The sequence below is a fragment of the Petromyzon marinus genome, chromosome 41 (genome assembly GCF_048934315.1).
Source record: "Petromyzon marinus isolate PM22_M1 ecotype Great Lakes invasive population chromosome 41, UKy_Petmar_22M1.pri1.0, whole genome shotgun sequence".
In the NCBI taxonomy this organism is placed as follows: domain Eukaryota; kingdom Metazoa; phylum Chordata; class Hyperoartia; order Petromyzontiformes; family Petromyzontidae; genus Petromyzon; species Petromyzon marinus.
In genome coordinates, this window is record NC_133707.1 from 3030955 (window position 1) to 3054767 (window position 23813).

At 46.2% G+C, this 23813-nt stretch overlaps 1 protein-coding gene across 1 annotated transcript in view; it reads left to right on the forward strand.

Moving 5' to 3' along the window:
* The first annotated feature begins 8497 nt into the window (after positions 1–8497).
* The window catches only part of LOC116951079 (ankyrin repeat domain-containing protein 17-like), a 112092-nt gene continuing 96776 nt past the window's right edge, over positions 8498–23813 (forward strand). The window contains exon 1 of the mRNA XM_076073227.1: positions 8498–8820. Coding sequence (XP_075929342.1) covers positions 8650–8820 — 171 coding nt within the window. The 5' untranslated portion in view covers positions 8498–8649. The remainder of the gene's footprint in view (positions 8821–23813) is intronic.

Here is a 23813-nt window from a genome sequence, read left to right on the forward strand (position 1 = left end):
CTACTGAGCTACCGAGGTTTGACGGAATTTAGGTGCGTTCCGGGTGACTCGTGTCGTGGGATTCCGCCCCTTTTTGAGGAATCGGCGGTCCCAGTTTAGGCAGTGGCTGCACAGAGGTTCCACGTTCGATATGTGCAGAGGGATGCCTGCAGGAACGACGATGCAAAAACTCACCAACCCCCCCCCGCCCCTCTCCAAGAAAAAAAATATTTGGTGTAACATCCCAATGCTTGGCGAACCAGAATAAAAAGTTGAGATTCGGCGGGACTTTCCTGGCTAAACAAGCATTCATAATAAAAATACCAAAATAACCTCGGGGATTCTCAGCCAACGTGACACCACCGTCACCTCCCGCGGGGGCCTTTAATCGCCACCTCCCGTTGCTGCACGCGTGACCTACGCGCGTCCCGCGTGGGCTGATGACGACGTCGGCGACGATTCACAAACAACACCGCGCCCTGGCCTGGTTCCCGAACAGCAGCACCGGCACGCAGCGAACACCCCCGGGGCAAGGAGCTCGAGGCTCGCTGCTGGGATGGTGCCCTGTAACAACAGCGGTTTGTCCTTTGGATAGACTCGCCTCCGCCGTAGGAATGTGGAATTTTCCACCACGGACTCGGGGCTGTAAACGGGTGATGAGCACCACCTCGTCGATGCTCGTTTTTGACAAACAACGTGTGTGGTGGTGATGCTGCTCCTCCTCCGTTGGTGACGGTGAGTGCAGAGACGACTCAACTTTTTCCGTGTCAATAACACTGCCCCAAGAAGCCGAGGCTTGGAACAATGCCATCCTCTTCCCCTCGAGTAACAAAGGGTGGTCACTCAAACCCTCTCGATGTGCTGGAGTGGGTGGCGGGGATCGCCTCTTGCCCGAGGGATCGCCTATTGAATTACTTAGAGCAGGGAGTCGGAAACCTTTCAAAGAAGAGGCAGTTTTGTTTTGTGTCTTTGGACAAAATTGTTCGAGAGCCGCATCACACACACACAGAGCTACTTGTACACAAACACAGCAGCAGGTATATAGCAGATGACAAACACATTCTGACTTTAAAAATATAAGTGATGGAATAAACTGCTTTATTTAGTTAATTCCCCCACCCCCCCTTTTTAATATATTCTTTAACAATACAGTTTGACTGTTGTACATTTTTGTTGTCGCCAAGATATTGCATAGTGACCCATTCCCAGCCATATTTAACAAATGACCTTTTACATTAAATGACGTTTAAGATTTCATTTTTTTTATTTTAACGGATACCTGCAAGGGGTGCAGACAAATAACCGCATGCGGCTCCGGACAGGGCCGTATTATCCAATAGGCACAGTGCCTACGAAAACTAAAGGCCATACGAAAAACTATTTTGACCATGTTTTTGTTGTATGATCAGAAAAACGTTTTTAAAACCAAAGATCTCTTCCTGAATAAATATATTTCTGTAGCAAGTATAGGCACAGTGTATATACTAAGAGGCATACTCATTTCGATGTCAATCGTTTTTCATAAGGTGAGAGACAAATCAACACTGGAGATGAACCTTTCGAGATTTTTTTTCATTGAAAATGAGCAGTATATATTTTTGCACAATCAAGCGAGTGACTTCTGCGGTAATAGTAACATGGGGCAGCAACAATACCACCTGGATAACTGTATGACTAAAGGCCTACGAAACAGAAGTGCCGAGGGCCTACAACAGGGGTGGGGAACCTTTTTTTCTGCCAAGGGCTATTTGCATATTTAGAACATCATTAACGGGCCATACAAGATTATCAACTTAAAAATTTCCCAGTTATATTTGGTCAAACATTTTATTAACTCACCCCTAATGCGATGGCTGGAACTTCTTCTCTCTGGTGAGGCGTGTGATGATGTTAGCTGGTATTGATGATGTTGCTACTCGAAACTGCTTTTCCAGGTTTGCTCCTAGATTTATTGAATTTCGAGTCCCGCCTGCGGTTGCCTTGGCAGGGCCAGAGACCAAATGACTTCGCGGCCTCATACACCCCTGGCCTACAAGAACCTTAATCCGTCGCTTTTCCGACCCCCTTTGAACTTTAGACCATCGGATGTTTGGTCACCAAGTGTCGGGAGTCGGGGGGCCTGTAGTGACACAACAGTGGCGGCAGGTGGCGCTGGCATTGCGCGAGTGGCGGAGACATCACGGCGGTGTGGAGGGAGGAGGGGGGATCGTCCCTCCGACTCCAGTTATGAAACAACAAAGAGACGAGATGTGAGAGTCAACATTTCTAATGGACCTGAAGTGTGCCGCGTGAGCTTTATTGTTGGGAAGCAACCGAGTTCATGAATGCGCGCACATTGGGTTTAACGATTTCACATCGCATCCCTTTTCGGTCCAGAGAGAACATTCTCAGCCTGGGTGAGCTCAGAGGAACCCTCTACAACAGATGCCCCCCCCCCCCACAGTGCTAGAGAGACGTCGAGCACCGCTCGAGTGAAGGGGATGTGGACCCCCCCCGCCCACAGTGACCCCTCCAAATGCCCCCCCGAAATGTACCCGGACCCCCCCCCCCCCGAATCAAAACCGCCATCTCATCGTCTCGAAGCACACGTCCACTGACGTGTCTGCGTTTACGGGGTCTGTTACATTGTTTTCCTATACAGTAGTTACATCTTGGGCTACCTTCAAGTCATTTGGAAGACCTCAGAATATCGTTTTTGAGTAGACGTTTTGCTAATGTGGACTACATTTCACTAACGCGTGTAAATGTGGAGGCCTGCAGCCCTTGTTTGGTGGCTCATAGCTGTGAGGATTTACCGTACAGCAGGGGTCCCCAACCAGGCCGCACAGCAGCAGGAGGTGAGAGCGGTGAGTCCACACGTGGCCCACTCACATTGTTTTATTATTCACCACTTCCGTCCGCGCCTCTTTCCCACACTGCGCACTTGTCTCAGTCACAGTGTTGGTAAGCCCACAAGCTCTAACCCTAGTAGCCACAATGAGTAAGCCCACAAGCTAACCCCTAGTAGCCACAATGAGTAAGCCCACAAGCTGACTCCTAGTAGCCACAATGAGTAAGCCCACAAGTTCTAACCCCCTAGTAGCCACAATGAGTAAGCCCACAAGCTCTAACCCCTAGTAGCCACAATGAGTAAGCCCACAAGCTGACTCCTAGTAGCCACAATGAGTAAGCCCATAAGCTCTAACCCCTAGTAGCCACAATGAGTAAGCCCCACAAGCTAACCCCTAGTAGCCACAATGAGTAAGACCACAAGCTCTAACCCCTTGTAGCCACAATGAGTAAGCCCACAAGCTAACCCCTAGTAGCCACAATGAGTAAGCCCACAAGCTGACTCCTAGTAGCCACAATGAGTAAGCCCACAAGCTCTAACCCCTAGTAGCCACAATGAGTAAGCCCACAAGCTGACTCCTAGTAGCCACAATGAGTAAGCCCACAAGCTCTAACCCCTAGTAGCCACAATGAGTAAGACCACAAGCTAACCCCTAGTAGCCACAGTGAGTAAGCCCACAAGCTGACTCCTAGTAGCCACAATGAGTAAGCCCACAAGCTCTAACCCCTAGTAGCCACAATGAGTAAGCCCACAAGCTGACTCCTAGTAGCCACAATGAGTAAGCCCACAAGCTCTAACCCCCTAGTAGCCACAATGAGTAAGCCCACAAGCTCTAACCCCTAGTAGCCACAATGAGTAAGACCACAAGCTAACCCCTAGTAGCCACAATGAGTAAGCCCACCAGCTCTAACCCCTAGTAGCCACAATGAGTAAGCCCACAAGCTGACTCCTAGTAGCCACAATGAGTAAGCCCATAAGCTCTAACCCCTAGTAGCCACAATGAGTAAGCCCACAAGCTCTAACCCCTAGTAGCCACAATGAGTAAGCCCATAAGCTCTAACCCCTAGTAGCCACAATGAGTAAGCCCACAAGCTCTAACCCCTAGTAGCCACAATGAGTAAGCCCACAAGCTAATCCCTAGTAGCCACAGTGAGTAAGCCCACAAGCTCTAACCCCTAGTAGCCACAATGAGTAAACCCACAAACTAACCCCTAGTAGCCACAGTGAGTAAGCCCACAAGCTAACCCCTAGTAGCCACAATGAGTAAAAAACAAACGTCGCTGGATAGCTTCTTTGAAAAAGGGGAAAAGACCCAATGATGACCCCCCCCCCAACCCGGTCCGTGAAAAAATTGTCTTCCACGAAACCGGTCCCTGGTGCCAAAAAGGTTGTGAACCGCTGCTGTACAATAAGTTGTCCGATGGACAATTCCCCCCCCCCCCCGCTATTGCAATGTGGACTTGCCACCCCTGGCTCTGCAGGGCTGTAAAGACGCACCAGCCATGCGTCAGTGCTCATGCGAACTGGAAGTCACTCGCACGTTGGGGCTGAGTTAGAATGTGTGGTTGTCAATCTGGAAATCTGGCCTGGGCTTTACCTGGTAAGATAAAATAATTTGTTTCGTTTTATTTGTATCTATATATTTTTGAAGTGCTTTGTTTACATTGCCTATACTTTGCACTCCTGTCGTGTTTGTAAACTGTTTGTTGTTGTAACGTTGTGACCTGCCCCCTTACTGGACATCTGTGAAAAAAGAGCTTTACAGCTCATCGGATTCCTTTCGATATGAAATAAACATTCTGATTTATTGAGACGGCAACCTCCTTTGGGGGCAATGGAGAAGAACAACAGAGGGAGACGCCTGGCAGAGGGACACAGCCCAGAAAACACAACCATTGACAGGGATTGCTTTCTGTTCAACCAATGCGTCTGCAATTATGTCTGTCGGGGGGGATGTGTGGGGGAAGAAAAAAAACACTTGTATTTATTTTTACGCGTAGAGACGAGATATGGGACGGGGGAGAGTATGCCCGCGTAAGTCTACCTCGGGTCAGATGTTGAAGTTGCCAAAGGAATTGGATCGTCAGTAGCGGTGGACGGGTAAGTTGGGTGGGAGACTCAACATTGACCGTCGAAGTGAACAGAGGAGCATCGCGGCCACGGAAATAGTTTCCATCAGTGCGTGCGACCGCTGCTACCAGCTGTGATAATTACATATATATGTAATCATCACCTATGTAATCATCACAGCTGGTGAGTGTTATTTTTTTAATTGTTCATGCCTAAAAAGAATAGAAAATGGCTATTATTCCCCAAAAACTTTGCTTTTGTGACCAGGACTTTACGTGAAGGAATGACACAAATGCACATCACGTAATAATAAAGGTTTTTGGGTTAGATCGCGTTATTTCCAAATGTGTTGAAAGCCTCCACCACCCGACACGGCCAATCAGTAAAAAAGTGTCACGTTGACAAAAGACAAATAGTTCACCGTTGTGTTGAAGAGTGAATCCACAACATTAACCATTTTTTGAGTTAGTACGACGTTTCGCTGGTAATTACATCCAGCAGCATCGGGCGATTTGCCAGAATGGTGAAGCCCTCCACCTGCTCCCGTTCTTAAATAGAGCCGCAAGGTGACGTCATCAACTAACCCGATCCGGTGCAGAGATCGGAGGCGGAGAGGGTGGGGGGGACTTTACACACCCGTGGGCTAAAGTAGTGAACTATTTTTCTTTTGGGGCCGTCCATAAATGACGTCACGCGATTTTTGAAGATTTTTGACCCCCCCCCCCTTACCTTCGTCACACGGCGTCACAAAAACTCAGACCCCCCTCAAATATGACGCCACAAAGCTCTGCCCCCCCAAAAAAAAATTAAACATGCTTCAAATCGCTTAAAACTATTGTCATTGTAGTGCGTATTTAAAGTGGCGCTGCACTCTGATGTTGTAGGAGAGCATATTTATTAAAGAGTATATTTAATTAAGTAGAACGTAAAATTTTGATTTAAAGCTTTCGTGACTGCAGTAATTCATATTCTTAGCTTTTTCGGTAAAGTCACGTTGAAGGGAAACAATAAAATATATATAAAACAAAAAAATTTTCACGACGTTTCGACCATAACACAAACGGTCGTCATCAGGTGTGTCGGTTTGCATTAATTTATTTTAAAATGACGACCGTTTGTGTTATGGTCGAAACGTCGTGAGAATTTTTATTATTTTATATATATTTTATTATTTTATTGTTTCCCTTCAACGTGACTTTACCGAAAGAGCTAAGAATATGAGTCCATCTATGTTCTGAAAAGAGGAGGGGGGAGACGAAAAAAATATTAATGTATGCTGTCTGAAAGCCGCCGTAAGCGTGAACAATCAATTAAGACCTGAAATGGTTTATCAAATCCTTCCAATGATTGCTAAGCCACGCCTACGGCGGCTTTCAGACAGCATACATTTTATTTGGATTTTTTCGTCTCCCCCCTCCTCTTTTCAGAACATAGATGGACTCGTCCATCTAAACAAACTGCCAAATCGCTACCCGTGGTGCTAACGTTTTTTTTTATAAATAAATAAAAAACTCCGATTATAAATAAATATAGACCGCCACTTGTTTCAAATGTTTCTTGCCGTTGGCTTTCACACCTGATGATGACCGTTTGTGTTATGGTCGAAACGTCGTGAGAATTTTTATTGTTTTATATTTTTTTTATTATTTTATTGTTTCCCTTCAACGTGACTTTACCGAAAGAGCTAAGAATATTCTTGTTAATGTTATGTTTCGGCTTGGGTCTAATTGCCCACGCTCAACTCACGTTGGCTGTAAATCACCACGGCTCCCCTTACGTTGTGGCGAGCTTCGGGGCAACTTCCTAGAGTCGTGGAGTTCTTCCATTACTGGTACGGTACATTTCATTAAAGCGTGTTTTTTTTAAACATGAAAAAAATGTTGAAAAATATTTAATTTTTAATGATAGAGTTAAGTAGTGTCATCAGTATGACATACGTCTACCAAGTTTGCAGTCGATACCACATTGGGAAGTGGGTTAAAATTGAGTTACAAGATTTGAGGATACAACAGTGTACGGTAGTAGTAGTAATAATACTAATAATTTAAAGTGCACAATGCAGCGTGGGGGAGAATGCGTTCTGGGAATGACATCGGAGAGAGAAGAAGGGGCTCGATGGATCGGAGAACACGCCAGGGGTTCATACTCTTTTAAGTTCTTTCGGTAAAGTCACGGAGGTAGAAAACGACTTAAAACGTGCGCGAGTTGGGGTCCGGGCAAGGAGGCGTCACGGCCATTAAGGGGCCGACGATTTGGGGGCCATCGTCGAAGGCTCAACAAGGAGTGGCAGCCAAAGCGTTGGAAAACCTTCGTCCGGGCCGGGGAGACGGAGCGACGCAATCGGTGTCGTGCAGGCGCTTGGTGATTACGTGGTGGGATCGTGAGCGGCGGCTTTTGTGGGGGGAGGGTGGCCTTCATCGAGCAGTGGATCGAGCATGGTGGCCGAGGATGCTGAAAGCGCGGCCATTGTGCACGCGCTTTGCAACATTTCCATTGAAGCTCACGATTTAAAGAAGCATATTCCTATTTGTAGGACTTCACGGAATTACAGATTTCGTTGAGGGAGGCAATTACATTGTAACCTCTAAATCTAGAGTCGAAAAGCCCTCCGTATTGGCAACGCGACACTTTGACTTTGAGCGGGTGATGTGACGTCATTACAAGCGGGCGGTGTCGGAACTTGGCGCGCGTAGACGTCACAAGGCGAAGGAAGGCGTGGCTCAAAATCGATTTTATTTTATAATCGTGATCTATTGATCGCGAATCGATTTTATTGCGTTCCTGCGTGTAAATTGTGATAGCCTCAAGCGTCTTCGCGAACAAAACGGACACAAATGAGAATCGACCCGGCTCCAATCGATTAACATATCTCTCGTTGGGGGAGTGAGGAGCGTGACGTAACATCTGTGCGTGGTTACGTCACAACAAAGCGACACGTGTGTCTAGTTCAGCAACGCGATGACGTCATGATCCGCGCGCGCGTAAAGGCGGTCCTGCGCATCGTGCGTGAAGACGTCACTTAAACGAGATGGGCGGAGGGGCGTGTATCGTGTGCGTGATGACGTCCCTAAACGATTCGGTGCTCGGTTACACGACGGGCGTATCGTGCGTGATGACGTCACTAACAATTCGGTGCTGAGTTACACGACGGGCGTATCGTGCGTGATAACGTCCCTAAACGATTCGGTGCTCGGTTACACGACGGGCGTATCGTGCGTGATGACGTCAGCAACAATTCGGTGCTGAGTTACACGACGGGCGCATCGTGCGTGATGACGTCCCTAACGATTCGGTGCTCTGTTACACGACGGGCGTATCGTGCGTGATGACATCACCAACAATTCGGTGCAGAGTTCCACGACGGGCGTATCGTGCGTGATGACGTTGCCAAACCCAAGGGGGGGGGAGGGAATTCGTTTCGAGGGGGATATCTATTGTACGTGATGACGTCTCTGAAGGAGAGGACGCCCAAGGGTTTGCGTATCATGCGAAGTGATGTCACGGAAACGCGGTGGGTGGGGGGCGGTAAGGGGGCGGGGTGACCACGTGCGAGGTGGGCGTGGGGCCGCGTGTTACGTAAGGAGAGGGGCGAGGGGGGGTTAAGGGGCTGGGCTCGAGGGGCGGGGCTCAGTAGAGAAGGAGGAGGTCAGAGGTCACGCAACTTTTTTTTCCCTTCGCGGCCTCGTGTGCGCGCGCCGCGCGGCCCCGGCTCAGCTTAGGCCCGACCGGGGAACAACAAACAAAAGCCAAACAGCACGCGCAGTCGCGACATGGCCGAGGCTTTCGGCGAGGACGACATCGACTCGGTGACTGCCGCCGTGTCTGTGACGGCGGCGGCCACCGTGGGTCTGATCGAGAAGACGCACACCCTGGTCGCCGCCATCCGCGAAGACCTCATCGCAGGTCTCTCCGGTCCCAGCGACGACGACGACGCCTCAGAGGTGCCGATGCTGCTGCTTCTGCTCGTGTTACATTCGTGATGGTTGACGGTAGTCGCGAGCGTGAGCGGCAATGCCTGCGCGCGGCTGTGCCGCTTTAAAAAAAAGTGTTTGAGGCCTACACAGGAATGTGAAGCCTTACGTTTTTCCTAGTAGTTGCGCCCGCCAAACGGGACACTCCCCCGGGGGGTGGAGCGGGGGGGGGGGGCTGCTGCTGGGCGACGTCGCGCCACCCGATAAGCCCCCATTGTGTTGGTGTAGTAGCGCGCCCGGGCAGGTTCCAGCTGTGGAATTATCTGGGAGCGACGCGTGTTAACGTGAAACTTGGTAATGGCACGGGGTTTTAAGCCTGTAATTAATGCGGGCGCCGAGTATAGCATTCGGGTTAATTCGCGCGCGAGGGAAACGCCGTGTCCACAGAACAAAATGAACCTTAAGCGGCGGGGTGTTTCCACTTGGGTTCGTTTGAGGCGATTCGGATGATGTCTCTAATTCGCTCGAGGTGTGTATTGTGCGACCAAAGCCACTGCGCCAAGCGCTTCCAATCCTTTGGTGACCTCTTCAACTCGATTGCGTGAGAACTCGACCGTGCTGTACATTGAACCCCGGCTGGCTCGTCGCCCAGCCAAGTTGCGGTGTTTTTGGACACACGTTCGCGATATGTGTGCGTAAACACGCTCTTTGCCTCCCGTGCGCTGGTTGTAATCTCACAACATCCGCGCGGTGAGCAAGCAACGCGCACCATCTTTTTTACAATGTAAATACAGTACGGTGTGTACGCAGACATTATTGTTTTTTCACGCCGTGCTCATGTATAACCCACCCCACTTAATTTCGGTTTACCCGTAAGCGCTTTAAGGAGTTGTGAGCACCTATCGTGTTGTACAAAGTTGGCGACAACTGAAGGTAACGAAGATGAGGCTTAGGAATTCCGATTAAGACTGCTAGGCCAAAGTACCTACCAGATGGTCTTGCCATTCATTTATTAATCTGCGTCCAAATGAGCTGTTAAGTGCCCATGTGTCTGTCTAAATTAGCAGTGTTAACGATACTGGTTTAATTCCAGATGCAGGACAACTTTGAAGAGTCATCATAACTAGGATTTCAAGTGAATGTTGTATGGAAAGTAAAAAAAAATTCCCCATTACATTTCAAAATCTAAAACATGATTTACATACAACCCTCATTATAACGTTGCGTGATTAAATGTCTCTTTTTAGGATACAATCATTAGTGCATCAAATAGACATACACAGTCGGTGCCAGTTTACATCTGGGTTAAAGGTGTCTTTAACATGAAACGGAAATGGTCACATAATGGTGATGTAGTTTTACCTCTAAATTGATTTTTTTTACACATGCATAGCATGTGAATAGTCTGACGTGTCTTACATTATTGTAGATAGCCGTGCATGTGAGTGCAGTTTCGTCAGCTGTGCCATGATTGAGGGCGGTGTTCCAGTCGTAAGCCAGACGGCACAGGTGAGCGCAACATGAGGCGGCGCTGCAGGTGAGTGGAGATGCACTCGAGCTGCTTGATCTGTGGTTATCTTAGCCCAACCATAAACGCAGAATATCTTAAAGTGGACGAACAATTCGCATCCTTTATAGCCCAAGAGCAGTTACTGGACCTAGAGACAATTGAGTAGACTTTCGGGGGGAGAAATTAATAAGAATTGTCCACTGTCTCAATGATTGAGAAATGTGCACAGTGTCGGTAAAGGAGCCTCATGTTTTTATAAATATAACAAGGTTAAGTCACGTAGGTAGAAAAACTAATAGATCACGACGTTTCGATCGCAACAACAAGCGACCGTCTTCAGGTGTCCGTTTTCGCCTGAAGATGGTCGCTTGTTGTTGCGATCGAAACGGCGTGATCTATTAGTTTTTCTACTTACGTGACTTTACCGAAAGAACCAAAATATGGATTCCTGCAGTCACGAAAGCTTCAAATCAAGATTGATAACAAGGTTGCTGTGTCTCTCAAAGGGTGTGACCAGTTAAAGGAGGTAATTGCTTGTCAGATGTAAGCCGCCTTTGTATACATAAAAAAAACCTGGATATCAAGCTGGATGCACTGCAAAGCCACACATGTTGCCATAAAAGTAATTCACAATAATGAGCCCATAGAGGTTTTTGGGTTAGATTGCTTAAATACAAATGTGTGGTTAAACCCGCCACCACCCGATACAGCCAATTAGTAAGGTTTGTCACGTAAACAAAACATGCCATTTCGTTACTAGTTCAGCACACCGGTGTGTTTGAGAGCAAACCCACAACATTTACAATTCAAGGATGTATATTTATGCAATCTAGCCCAAAAAAAACTTTATTATGGATATCACAGAAAGTGTTAAACAGCAATGAGCCCATTTGCAAAATAACTTTGCAATCCTCTCCAAAAATCATTATTTTCCCAGTTCTAACACTTGACATACTGAAAGAGGTGGCTGTCAACATGAGTGCAAGCTACTTGGTAAGGTACATTGTGTTTGTTGAAAGTAATTGTGCGTGTTTTACCGCTGGGTGTGTTCCCGCTCACCAGTATTCATACTCATACTTTCTCAGGATGTCTTTCCTGCCTCGGGTCAATTATTCCAATCTTATTTGTGCATGTTAAGAGAAGCATGATAGACCATCCCTGCTGCAGCAGATATAAACATACGCCCTTTCCTCTCCTCATCACTGTCCAACTATTGCTCTTCTCATGGAAAATCATTGACCCAACATTTTTCCAGGTACTCCCCTGATCAAAGTGTTACTTGAACACTTTCATGCCTTTTAAAGGTAAAGACATCCCTAATCATGTTTGATTTGAAGCTTTCGTGACTGCAGGGATTCGTATTCTTGGTTCTTTCGGTAAAGTCAGATAGAAGGGAAACAATAAAATGATAAAAATATAAAACAATAAAATTCTCACGACGTTTCGACTGCAACACAAGCAATCATCAGCTGTGAAAACCACAGCAAGAAAATTTGAAAAAAGTGGCGTTTTTTTAACGTTGGCCCCACGGAGAGCGATTTGGCAGTTATCCAGGTGGACGAGTCCATCTATGTTCGGAAAAGAGGAGGGGGGAGACGAAAATAATGGATGCGGTCTGAAAGCCACCGTAAGCGTGAACAATCAATTAAGACCCGAAATGGTTGATCAAATCCTTCCAATGATTGCTACGCCAGAATCCATCTTCTCGGTTGAATTTGTATCTGTGTTTGTATGTGTCTGTGTTTGTATATGTGGATAGCCTCATGAACGAATCTTTCATGGTAGTCAGATGGCTTGCAAATAACCTCTGTCTTGGAGAAGTCAATGTCATGTGAGCCTACTGAATTATAACAGTGATCTGCCACGGCCGAGGTGTTGGTCCTATCGTGTTTTAGGTCTGCTTTGTGTTCACGAATGCGGTCCGAGACGTCGTTTGGTTTCTCCAATGTAACTACTACCACAGAGGCAACTTAGTTTATCGACGCCAGGGTACTGTATGTCCGGAATCACATCTTTTGCAGACGGAAGCAGATCACGGATTTTATGTAATGTGTTGAATCGGACCTGGATCTTGTGTTTATTCAAGATTTTGGAGATCTTTTTTGTGATCCCCGCAATGTAGGGTAAAGTGATGGTTTTGAAAGGCTCCTCAAGAGGGTCCTTCTTCATGGTTGAAGTGATAGCTTTGCAGACGTAGAAAGATCTGAAATCGCTGCAACCCTCAAAAACGCAAAGATGCCAGCTAGCAACCTCAGCAAAGATGAGCGTTTTGAATTATATAAATAAAAAAGAGGGATGACATTGTCATCCTCTCAGCCGACAAGAGCAATGCCACTGTCATCATGGATAAAATCTAATATAACAACAAAATTCAAGAATTACTCAACGATGGCAGTTATACAAAAATAAAAAGAGATCCCACCAACAGCCTCGTCATACAAACCAACAAAATCATTTCTGATTCAACCGCATTAATTGATCAAACCAAACGGTTCTCATTGAAACCTTCTGCTGCCAGGCCACCAAGATTATATGGCTTACCAAAAATACATAAAGTAGATATACCCCTAAGTCCCATCGTATCAACTCCCCCACCTACAAACTGGCTCGTTTTCTGTCTGAAATCCTGCGGCCTTTCACTGGAAAAACCACCTCTGCGGTACAAAATTCTACTCACCTGGTATCAACAATCACGGATATTTCCCTGTCCCCCAGACGACCTGCTCGTCAGTTTTGATGTAGTTTCCATATTCACCAAAGTTCCTGTACCTGACACCATCACAATCATTGAAGATTTGGTTCATCAAGGACTAAACACTGAGGTACCCCCCCTGGTGAGACACTGCTTAACCAATACATACTTCACTTGGAATGGAACTTTCTACAAACAAATTGAGGGGCACCCCAATGGGCTCCCCCTATCTCCAGTTGTAGCCAACATTTTCATGGAGAAATTTGAGACTGACGCCATCCAGACTGCCACTCTGCGCCCAACCTTATGGAAGAGGTACGTGGATGACACCTTTGTCATCTGGCCACATGGCCGGCCTGCTCTAGACCAATTCCTCGACCACATCATCTCCATACACCCAGCCATCAGATTTACCATGAAAGTCGAAAAAGATGACAAGCTACCTTTTTGGATGTCCTAATAAAAAAGAGACCTGATGGTTCAATGAGCCACTCTGTCTACAGGAAAGTTACCCATACGGATGCTTACCTGAAACCGAATTCCCACCACCATCCATCCCAGAAGAATTTCCTCATCAAGACTCTGCACCATAGAGCCCAATGCATATCTGACCAGGAACACATAGCCAGTGAACTCAAGCGCGTACATCAAGCTCTTAAGGCTAATGGTTACTCCGACTACACAATCCGCAAAGCTATCACTCCAACCATGAAGAAGGACCCTCTTGAGGAGCCTTTCAAAACCATTACTTTACCCTACATTGCGGGGATCACAAAAAGGATCTCCAAAATCTTGAATAAACACAAGATCCAGGTCCGATTCAACACATTACATAAAATCCGTGATCTGGTTCCGTCTGTAAAAGATGTGATTCCGGATATACAGTACCCTGGCGTCTACAAACTAAGTTGCCTCTGTGGTAGTAGTTACATTGGAGAAACCAAACGACATGTCTCGGACCGCATCCGTGAACACAAAGCAGACCTAAAACACGGTAGGACCATCACCTCGGCCGTGGCAGATCACTGTTATAATTCAGTAGGTTCACATGACATTGACTTCTCCAAGACATAGGTTCTTTGCAAGCCATCTGGCTACCATGAGAGATTCGTTCATGAGGCTATCCACATATACAAACACAGAAACAATTTCAACCGAGAAGATGGATTCTGGCTTAGCAATCATTGGAAGGATTTGATAAACCATTTCGGGTCTTAATTGATTTTTCACGCTTACGGTGGCTTTCAGACCGCTTCCATTATTTTCATCTCCCCCCTCTTTTCCGAACTTCTGAATAACTGCCAAATCGCTCTCCGTGGTGCTAACGTTAAAAAACGCCACTTTTTAAAAAAATGTTGCTGTGGTTTTCACACCTGATGATGATTGCTTGTGTTGCAGTCGAAACGTCGTGAGAATTGTATTGTTTTATATTTTTATTATTTTATTGTTTCCCTTCTACGTGACTTTACCGAAAGAACCAAGAACATGTATCCCTAATCACATTCCCATCTCTTTCTATCAGACATTACTTACCACATGCGAGGTTATAAACGTATCATTTGAGGCATTTCTGCCTATTCACATAAAAAAAAAACCATTGTCATTGCTGCTTGAAATGACCGGCACTGCGACATTAAATACGTGAATTGCAGTACTTCACATTTACATTCGTTAATGATGGCTGCACTTACGTGACTATGAAGCCGATACTTTATTTGCCTTCCCCCCCTCCTCCAATTATAAATGTGCTCTTGAAATCGTGTCATATGGTGTGGAAATTTCCATCCAGAACTATATGGCTAAAACTGCACCACACAGTTTCGGGTAATGGAAGATGACGCCTCGGCATTACATTTGTAAATACTTGAGTAGGCCTCTCCGTCGTCTTCGTTTCTCTATCTGCATTAGGTGCTTACTTTGTAATACCTTGCAAAGATTTTCACATTTCAGAAACTGCAACGTTACATCCTGGAGTTGAATTAATCCAAATTAGTAAAAACCCAATTGCAATGCCACGGTTTTTGTCTAGTCAGTGGTGACATCCGATATTATCACCTCGCTACACTTGAATACATGGCTTAATCTCAGGTGGTTACTCAAATTCGAGCCTGAGATGACATTGTTGGCAGCTTAGTGCCATGACCCGTAAGCCACATGGTCACTTTTGGCTGTTCGTTGAAGATTTTGTGCGAAATTTTTATTTTCTTTTAAGTTGGCTTTCACTTTTTATTCTGTTTGGTCGTGATAAAATGATGCGGTCAAGAGAACAGTGCGTAAGGTTGCAAGCGAAACAGCAGCACGTACAGCTTATTTACATAACCTTGAAAAAATGTGATGAGTGAAACTGCGTGTAAGATGCTCTGCGTGAATAAACTGTACTCTGCATATTGACATGTTACAGTGTGTTTTTCCCCTTACTAATATTTAGTGTCTTTTCCACATCTAAATGGCCACGAGTCCCTGCTGTTTTCAGTGACTTAACGTGAAGAAAGTTTCATTCCTCTTCCTGCACTGAAAGTTTGCAGTCAGGCACGCGCGTGACTGTAAGCGGGCTTATTCTTTATGACCCAATACTGAACCAAGCGAAGTAACTCGTGTTCCTTTTCCACTTGTGAATAGAGTTAATGGCACACAAGCATCTCCTATTTAAAACTATTTAAAAACTTTCACCAGGTAAGACCCACTGAGCCAGAAAGTAATTTTTTAGAAGAGACCTGGCCACAAATGGTAGCTCAGTGAAGTAGCTTGTCACGTGGAAATTTGTTGCAGCCAAATACTCTTAAGCGTATGTTGATTATAAATGTGAAGGAAAAACCGGAGGACCCGGATAAAATTCCACGTGACCACGGGGAGAACATGCCAATTCTAAATATACAGGCGTAAAAGTCGAGATCGAACCCACGACCTCCTGCACATCTTGCCACCGCGGCGCCCATCAATGGAAGTGTTTTCACCCTGTGTGCCTGAACATAAGGCAGTGTTCATCTCCACTGATGGCCCGAACCAAGTGGTGTTAACTACACATCCTCATGGTATGGTTATGTAAAATACAAAACCCAAACTGTACATGTGCGCATGTTACTGCCCTTATGTTAATTTAATTCTGCATAAAGGGACTGCCTCTGTGTATGGTGTGTGGATCGTGGGGGTTATTGGACCATACTTTAACATGCTGGTATGTGTGGGTTGGTGAACGCAGTGTGCATAGTTGTGAAAGCATAGTGTAGAACAACAGTGTATTTATTCCTGCACTGCCCTCTGCTGCCCGCCAGCCCTATAACAACGTGTTTGTAAATTTGTGGTTGCCCATCCAAACACTACCCAGGCTCAACTCTGGTTTGCTTCCCTAATGGAATGGGATCGGGCGGACTGTGTGACTTGGTCATAGTTAAACGGTGCGTGCGAATCTGAGCGACGCATGCGTGAAATGGAAGAAAAAATAGGGGTCCATTAACAAGGGTGCAAAACCAGTTTCAGCAGTTGGCAGTAGCGACAAACATGCGAATACAAATGTAAGCACGTCCATTTTTTAGTGTTTCGTAGTGGAGCAGATGACCATCTTTTTTGACGTGTAGATCTCCTGTAGTAATGTTGGTATGCATTTGCTGGTTATCGATAAGTGGAGATAGCAGCAGTCTCAATTTTTTGTCAATTATTAATGGGGTGATCAGTCCCCTGCATATTTGCTGGGAGCCGTGCGGGAAAGTGGTATTGGCACAAAGAGAAGGCCACGTCGTGTCGCATTGCACCTGTTAAACGACTCTTCTGGTGCAATGTCATAATTTTCCTCCGGCGATAATGAACACAACTAGAGCAGGATACCGCAGTAAACAAAAGCTGGAAGCTGTTTAATATTAGTTGCCGTTTTTTAAAAGTGTGCATCAAGTTTTGTACATCTCTAAAGTTATGTTTATGTAAGAGAACGCAAATCAACAGGGAGTGTTTGAGGATCAACGTGCACGTGCGGAACAAACAAATCTCAGCTGACTACTGTCTTCAACTTCACCGTCGGCAATTTCAATTGTCACGATTCATCCCAAGAATCAATTCCTTCATTAACATGTCATGAATGTGGTGGCTGCAGTGGTCACGTGATTTATGTTGATGGATTCAGAACTCAATTATTCACTCCTGTCACTCACCGGTGGGCAGTGGCTTCTTTATCGCTACAGCCATTGGGTTCATATTCTTGGTTCTTTTGGTAAAGTCACGTAGGGAAACAATATTTTTATTATTTTATTTTTCCCTTCTACGTGACTTTACCGAAAGAACCAAGAATATGAATCCCTGCAGTCACGAAAGCTTTAAATAAAAATTTAGCCTTTGGGTTCTTTCCCTGTGATCGTCACTTGTTTATTCGTCCCTTGTGTTGTGGCTGAAACGTGAGAATTTTATTTTGTTTTATTTTTATGATTTTATTATGTTTAATTTTTATTATTTTATTATTTCCCTTCTACGTGACTTTACCGAAAGAATCAAGAAGAAGATTGTCCCTTGTTTATTCGTCCCATGTTGACTCGGTCTACCAGACACTGACTACTTCATCTCATCCACACTATGTTCAACCACCACACTGCAGGTCACAACAACACACACTCCATCTACCCACTCACTCATCTACCCACTCAACCACCCACATACTCTCCCACTCAATCACTCACTCGCCCACCACACTGCAGATTACAATGGTTCTCTTTCTGATTCTTCCCTTGCACTGTCTGACTTTGGAATTCTCTCCCATCGTCTCTTTTCCCAAGCTCTTAACTTTTCCTCAATTCAAGTAACGTGTTCACACTTATTCCAACGGTGAGATTGCTGTTTCTTGCTGGCTGCTTAACGTTTTAGGCCATTTGGGTCTGTAGTCAGCAACTGTTTAAAGATTACTTTTTTTTACTAATCCCGCATGAATAGGAAAATTACTAATCTTACAGAAGCCATTTGAAGCACGTACCCTAACCTTATTAGGTTTCCTTCCTTCAGCTTCTCTGCCCAATTTCAGGTCCATGGATCAAGTTTTTCTCCATCCCTTCTGATCACAACATTTCACTGTGCTTGGCTTCTTGAGCCATAGCGAGGGAGGAAACGGTTCAGCATTGTTTTCCCTGGCCTTCCTCAGCGGCGTTGTTTCGGTGACACTTGTCACCACTTGTGGGTTATTTGACACTACTTCACCTTGCTGGCCAGTGTGGTTTGGTGAAGGTGGGGTAGGAATGGAGACGTTTGAGTGTGCGTTTTGCCGCTGCACTGCCCTCTGCCGATGGCATGGCCCCCCCCCCGTGGCAGCGTATACGGCCTGCACTTTGCACGGTGTTCAACGTCAATCCAAACACTCCCAGGCTCCACACCCTGTTTGGCTTCCGCGACCTGAAAAGATCGCGTGCATTCTGGTGTTGTTTGGCCACAGGCAATTTTACACTCAATATTAATGTATAAATAAAGTTTATTTTGTGTAACAGAGCTTGAGACCAGGATAATTGTCATTTGCAGCAGTGACCAGGATCGAAGGATCGTTACATCACCTTCTGTTCACCAGCGATCGCACTAGCATTCGAGTAGATGGCAAATAAAGTGGCCCAGAGCTCATGTCCTGCTAATCGCGATTCTCCGCGATAATTGTCGGTGATTCTCGGATACGATTTGCGCGGTGATTCCACAGCGGCAGATGCATGCGCCCAGTGCGCTCGATTGAATGCCCTCTGTGAGGGACACCGCTCGGGAGAGCGAGCAGAGTCTCGGGGCCTCCTAAGAATAGTTGTGCGGCTAAATCTGGAGGCACGGAGGCTTACCGTTGGCACACGCGCGTCGCGCACTGCTGAGCGGCAACCGGTGCGAGCACGCGTCTCGCAGACGGTGTCTGCCCTGAGACTAAATTTTGGCATTCCTTTGTCGCGCTGTCTTGAGTTGTACCCACTGTTGTCGGCCACGGCCACATGCCTGTTTTCTTGTAGACACGAATCTAGGCTTTGTGTCGTGGGCTGTCCAGCACCATTATTTGTGTTTCATCACAGCATCATCTCGGCGACATCACTCGGGCACCTTTAATGACAAGCCTTACTTTGACTTTTAAAGGCTTTTTCTGATTAACGTTGTCGGAAACCCTGAGACTCGCAGCATAGGTGCATAACATAAAGCTTTTAGCTATATGATAAGAGATTAAATTTTAAGTTGTGCCCTCCTTTAAAAAAATAAGCCAACATTTTGTTGCTGTTCACATCTTGAGGGTGAGGATGGAAGCCCACTGTGGTCTGGTTATGTATGTGTCGGTGAATGTCGGTGCGTGCGTGTGTTTTTATAACCGCACCGACCGTTGTATTCTGGATACTCCCCAGAGATAGTGAAATCTCATCTTTAGTTTCCCAGTTCAATTCATAACTGAGGCACTTCCCTTCGCGAAATAGTTTGCATGTGTATGTTATGTTGTAACTTGTAAGTATAATGGAAGACAGTTGACACATTTTCTTCAAGTGCTTCGAGGAAATACTTGAATGCCACGCCAGACAAAAAGTCCCCCCTAAAGTTTATGCCGTCCACAGCAAAATTGTAAAAGTGAGTTTTATTCCTGAAATGATGAGGGAGTCACGTTTCTCTTGTTTACAACGTGGGTGGAAATTCCACGTTCCCATGGCAGATCCGTGTTAATTTATAGGAAGACTTCTGATCGCCTTCCGCAAAGTGTTACTCACTGTCTCCATTGCGATGAAGAGCTGAGTCGACCCCTCGCGATAATTCAAGCTTTGCCACCTTTCCGCTTGTGAGTAGAGGGCACTGAACCACTGCCACTCGGCTGAATGAATATCTTCGCACGAGCTCTATGCAACAGCACGCGTTCCCGGGTTTTTGCATTAACCGGGAAAATCCCAAATTCAGGCCGAGATACCAAATTTCAGATGATCGCGATTTTGGTTTTATTTTTGGTTCTATACAAAAACCGGGAGTGGCACTCTTGTGCCACCGCTTTCTGGGCGCAGCCATCGTGAGTGGAGTCACGCGGCATCGGGTGATGGCACGATCGTCGACACGGAGGCATCTTAAACTGCACATCGGGAAGTCATCCGAAAATGTGAAGAAAAAATACAAAATGGTCTAAAAAAATTCGAAATGTTTAAACACCCACAATGCATCCAATTATCACCTACAATTACCACGGTTGGCTACGTACGGTGCGAACGAAGTTCTTCATGCATGCATCCATACATCCCATCAGATCTCGGAAGCAAGGCAGGGTTCACACTGGACAGCGCTTGAATGGCTGGCCACCATGCGACAATCACGTGTCATAAGCTCTGACTTTTGACCTTTCTAGGCAGAATTCCGCTGATTGCAGTGGCTTGTACGGTTTCTGCCATCCGATGGGGGGGGAGGGGGGGGATGGTCTCAGCTTGGATTGCATTCGGACAAAATGTATTTGCCGTTGGTGGTAAGGCCAAGTTGACACCGCCTAAGAGCAGTCAATGTGCTGGAATTTTTGCTCATTTTTATTCAGCCGCACAGAACACCTTGGCAGGTTTTTTTAAGATAATTCCCCTTGAACGGAATGCCATCGCCCTTCTGTTAGCCCACTTCCTTAATTGCCGGGACTTCTCTCGAGATACTAGATCAAAGGTGTGTGCGTTGACAGGGATTTCTCTCCATCCCCTAGTATCTTCCCACTCGTGCTGATTACCTAGGCGCACGACTGGCATCAAAAGTGTCACATTCTCATTTTTTCTGCTGAAATCAGCATTTGCATCGTGCAGCTCCATAGCGTTTTATTCGGTCCGCAAGGGGCAGTTTAAGCCACTGTGAAACGAAAAGGTGCAGCCCCTCTATTAGGCAGTAACGTGATCCAGCGGTAGCGCGTTCCCCGCTTGTTGCTGATGTTCATGGTTGTAATCCAGTGGCCGCCCTGGCTAATTCCGCGAGCAGTAAAAATGCGCCCCGTCTTCTTCCTAGTGAACGTTTAAAAGATCCCGGTCATGTTTTATTGGCGAGAGTGGATGATTGTGTGCCGGCGTCGTGGTCCAAATTTTCCCAATTTTTTTTCTCATTAAACCCCTGAAATTATTCAATTGGGATTATTCGCAGCAATCGTATCGCCCCTGACTGCAAACAACTTGGCAGAACCATCCACAAAAAGAGTCGCGAGACTCGGTGAGGTTTGTCTGGGTAAACAAGCAGAATTAGCAAAAAAAGCTTATGCCATTGCTGGCGGACGGGCCGCACGACAGCGTAAACTCTAGAGGGTATTTGGTCTACTTTTCCACGTTGATAACAAGACGTTGGCAGAGGCTGGGCCTACCCATATTTTACCCCACCATACGCGACCTGCCGATTTGGTGAACCCATTTACACTGCTGGCTTTACAGAGGCTGTGGTGGGGGGGGGGGGGGGAGATTTGAGCAAACCTGTTCCATTGTTTCAACCGCTGTTACCCAGGAGATGGAATCGAAGCAGCAACCTCCTGGATTTCAATTCCAGTGTTTCTCACCCTTACACCACGGCAGCATCCTGGAGTCTCGCCTGTAATCCCATTGCCAATCGTGTGCTGCCTGATGCAATGATTTGAAACGAGCCTGGGGCTACTGGCTAGAGCCGTCGGTATAGACATCGGTGTTAGCACTTTTGGCTACGTAGAGTGCGAAAGAAGTTCTACATACGTTTCGGTGGAGCGGTGGCTCGGTGTTTGGCATGCGATGCTCTTAGCCAGGCGACCCGAGTTGATTCCCAATGACAGCTCACGTCAGTTGCGAGTGATGTCTGATCCAGGCCTGGGTGCTGCCCACGCTGGTTAGTACCGGTTGGTGAAGGAGTGTGTGGGACGTTGGTTTGGACATCTCTCAACGGATGGTAGCCGTGGCCCGGATCGAAACTGGTTTTCAGGTTCATAGCTCGGCATGCTAATTAATTCGCCACTACTCCACTCCGTTAAAGATTTCATCCGTTTTTGCGATTCGATTAATTGTCGTAATTTCGGGGTTATGATTAGGTCTAAGAATGATTTTATTGTCTTTTGTTATCCTCAAGGGACAATTTAAATATAATTAGCATTAAGCACGAGCCGTTTATTCTGAGATGCACAAATCTCGGCGCATGGATCGTGAGTAAGAATCGATGCTGATGGATCGTGCGTAAGAATCTATGCCGATGGATCGTGAGTAAGAATCGATGCCGATGGATGAAATGCGACTTGACCAGCAAACACAATAGGGATGATGTAATGTTTAATTACCGTGGTTCCTGTATGTAGACAGTGCTGGGGAATTGGCTTATGATTGCAGAACTCTATTACTGTACACAGCCAATGTTCAAATCATCTGGATTGATTCCGATGTCGTCAGATGCTCAAGCAGGGTTAAGCCTGGATATGTGCTCCTCGGATCAAATAACCCGAGTGACCCGCAGAGCAATGTGGAGGACCCTCATCCAGCAATGGATTCCCAATAGAGCTGTACATGTACGTTCATACACAGCAATGTTGGATAGGACAAAATAAATGCACTTTGCACCGTGCCACATGTTTCTCTTTTTAGATGTTCTTGCCGTATTTCACTTTCAAGTTTGCCATTAACTTGTTTTCTAGTGATTCACTTTGCGAGAGTAACCGTTGTAAAGCCGCCGTAACGAGCAGTTTCGTTGGGCGCGTTGTATGGTTTTTTTTTGGACATCCCTCCCGGCTTTCCACCGGGTGGATGAGTTTGATGCGTTCGCCGATCGCAATTTGGCTGGTTAAAATAAAACATGCAGGGTGTTTGCAACGGCACGACGGGCGGGGAGAGTTTTTTTTGTCCGCAAGGGCACAGAACAAGAATGGGCCTGGGGGGGGGGTCCTCCTGCTGAATCGTGAAACCCTCGGTTGTCTCTAGCCATGGCCTGGTTAGGCATCGCTGTGTGCGTGCATGAGGCTGACAAGCTGACCTCATTACCATAAGGCGTGCGGCGTTTGCCCAGGGAGGGGGGGACACAAAAGCCAAAGGTTTCGGTAACAAGTGAAAAGGCCTTTGAGAGTGTGCAGCAGGCCTGCTGATGTTACTGTGAAAGAACACCAGCAGAAGTTACCAAAAGCGTTCGGGTTGCCTGCGTTGTGTTGACTTGTGTAATCCACACAGGTATTATTATGATAGTGATCCTGCTTGTTAACTCGGGAACATCCCGGTCTTAAAGACCCTTTTTCTCAGGATGATTCAGCCAAGTTTTTGCAGGAGTGTGCGATGTTGCTGCTGTGTAATCCCAATTGAGTCATTTGCAGGTGATTTTTCAGCATTGAGGGTGTTTTGACCAATGCCTGTTATTCTGTGCGATTCTTGCGTATTTTTGTTGCTATTTTTTAGCCAATTGAAGAAACCAGAGAACCCGGAGGAAACCCATGCAGAACAGGGAGAGAACACACACACAGGAAGGCGCCTGAGTCGGGAATTGAACCCAAGGAAGTCTTGCTGTGCAGCGCAACTGTTACCACTGCGCCACCCTGCCACTTGCATCCTGTTATCTTTATAGTTTAATATTTTTATTAAAACATTTGCTCTGAAAAATACCTTTCAAGTGGAACATCTCATTTTTCAGAAGTGTCCCAAGTTTTAGGGTTTGCTGTTGGAGTTTAGGGTTAGGGTTTAGATTATGGTTTGGGTTAGGCAACCAGCTTAGGTAATGGGGTTTTTCAGAATATTTATTGTAAATGGCACACCTTTATTTTAGGCAAATAACTCTCAACCAATTTTTTTGGCATTGAACCACAAACGACATTTTCTGAATAGCTGTGTACACACCGCTCTCCTGTCATTTTACTGCTGGATGAGAGAGTGCCTCCCCATTCCTATACGATTCTTGAGGATTGTTTAACCATCA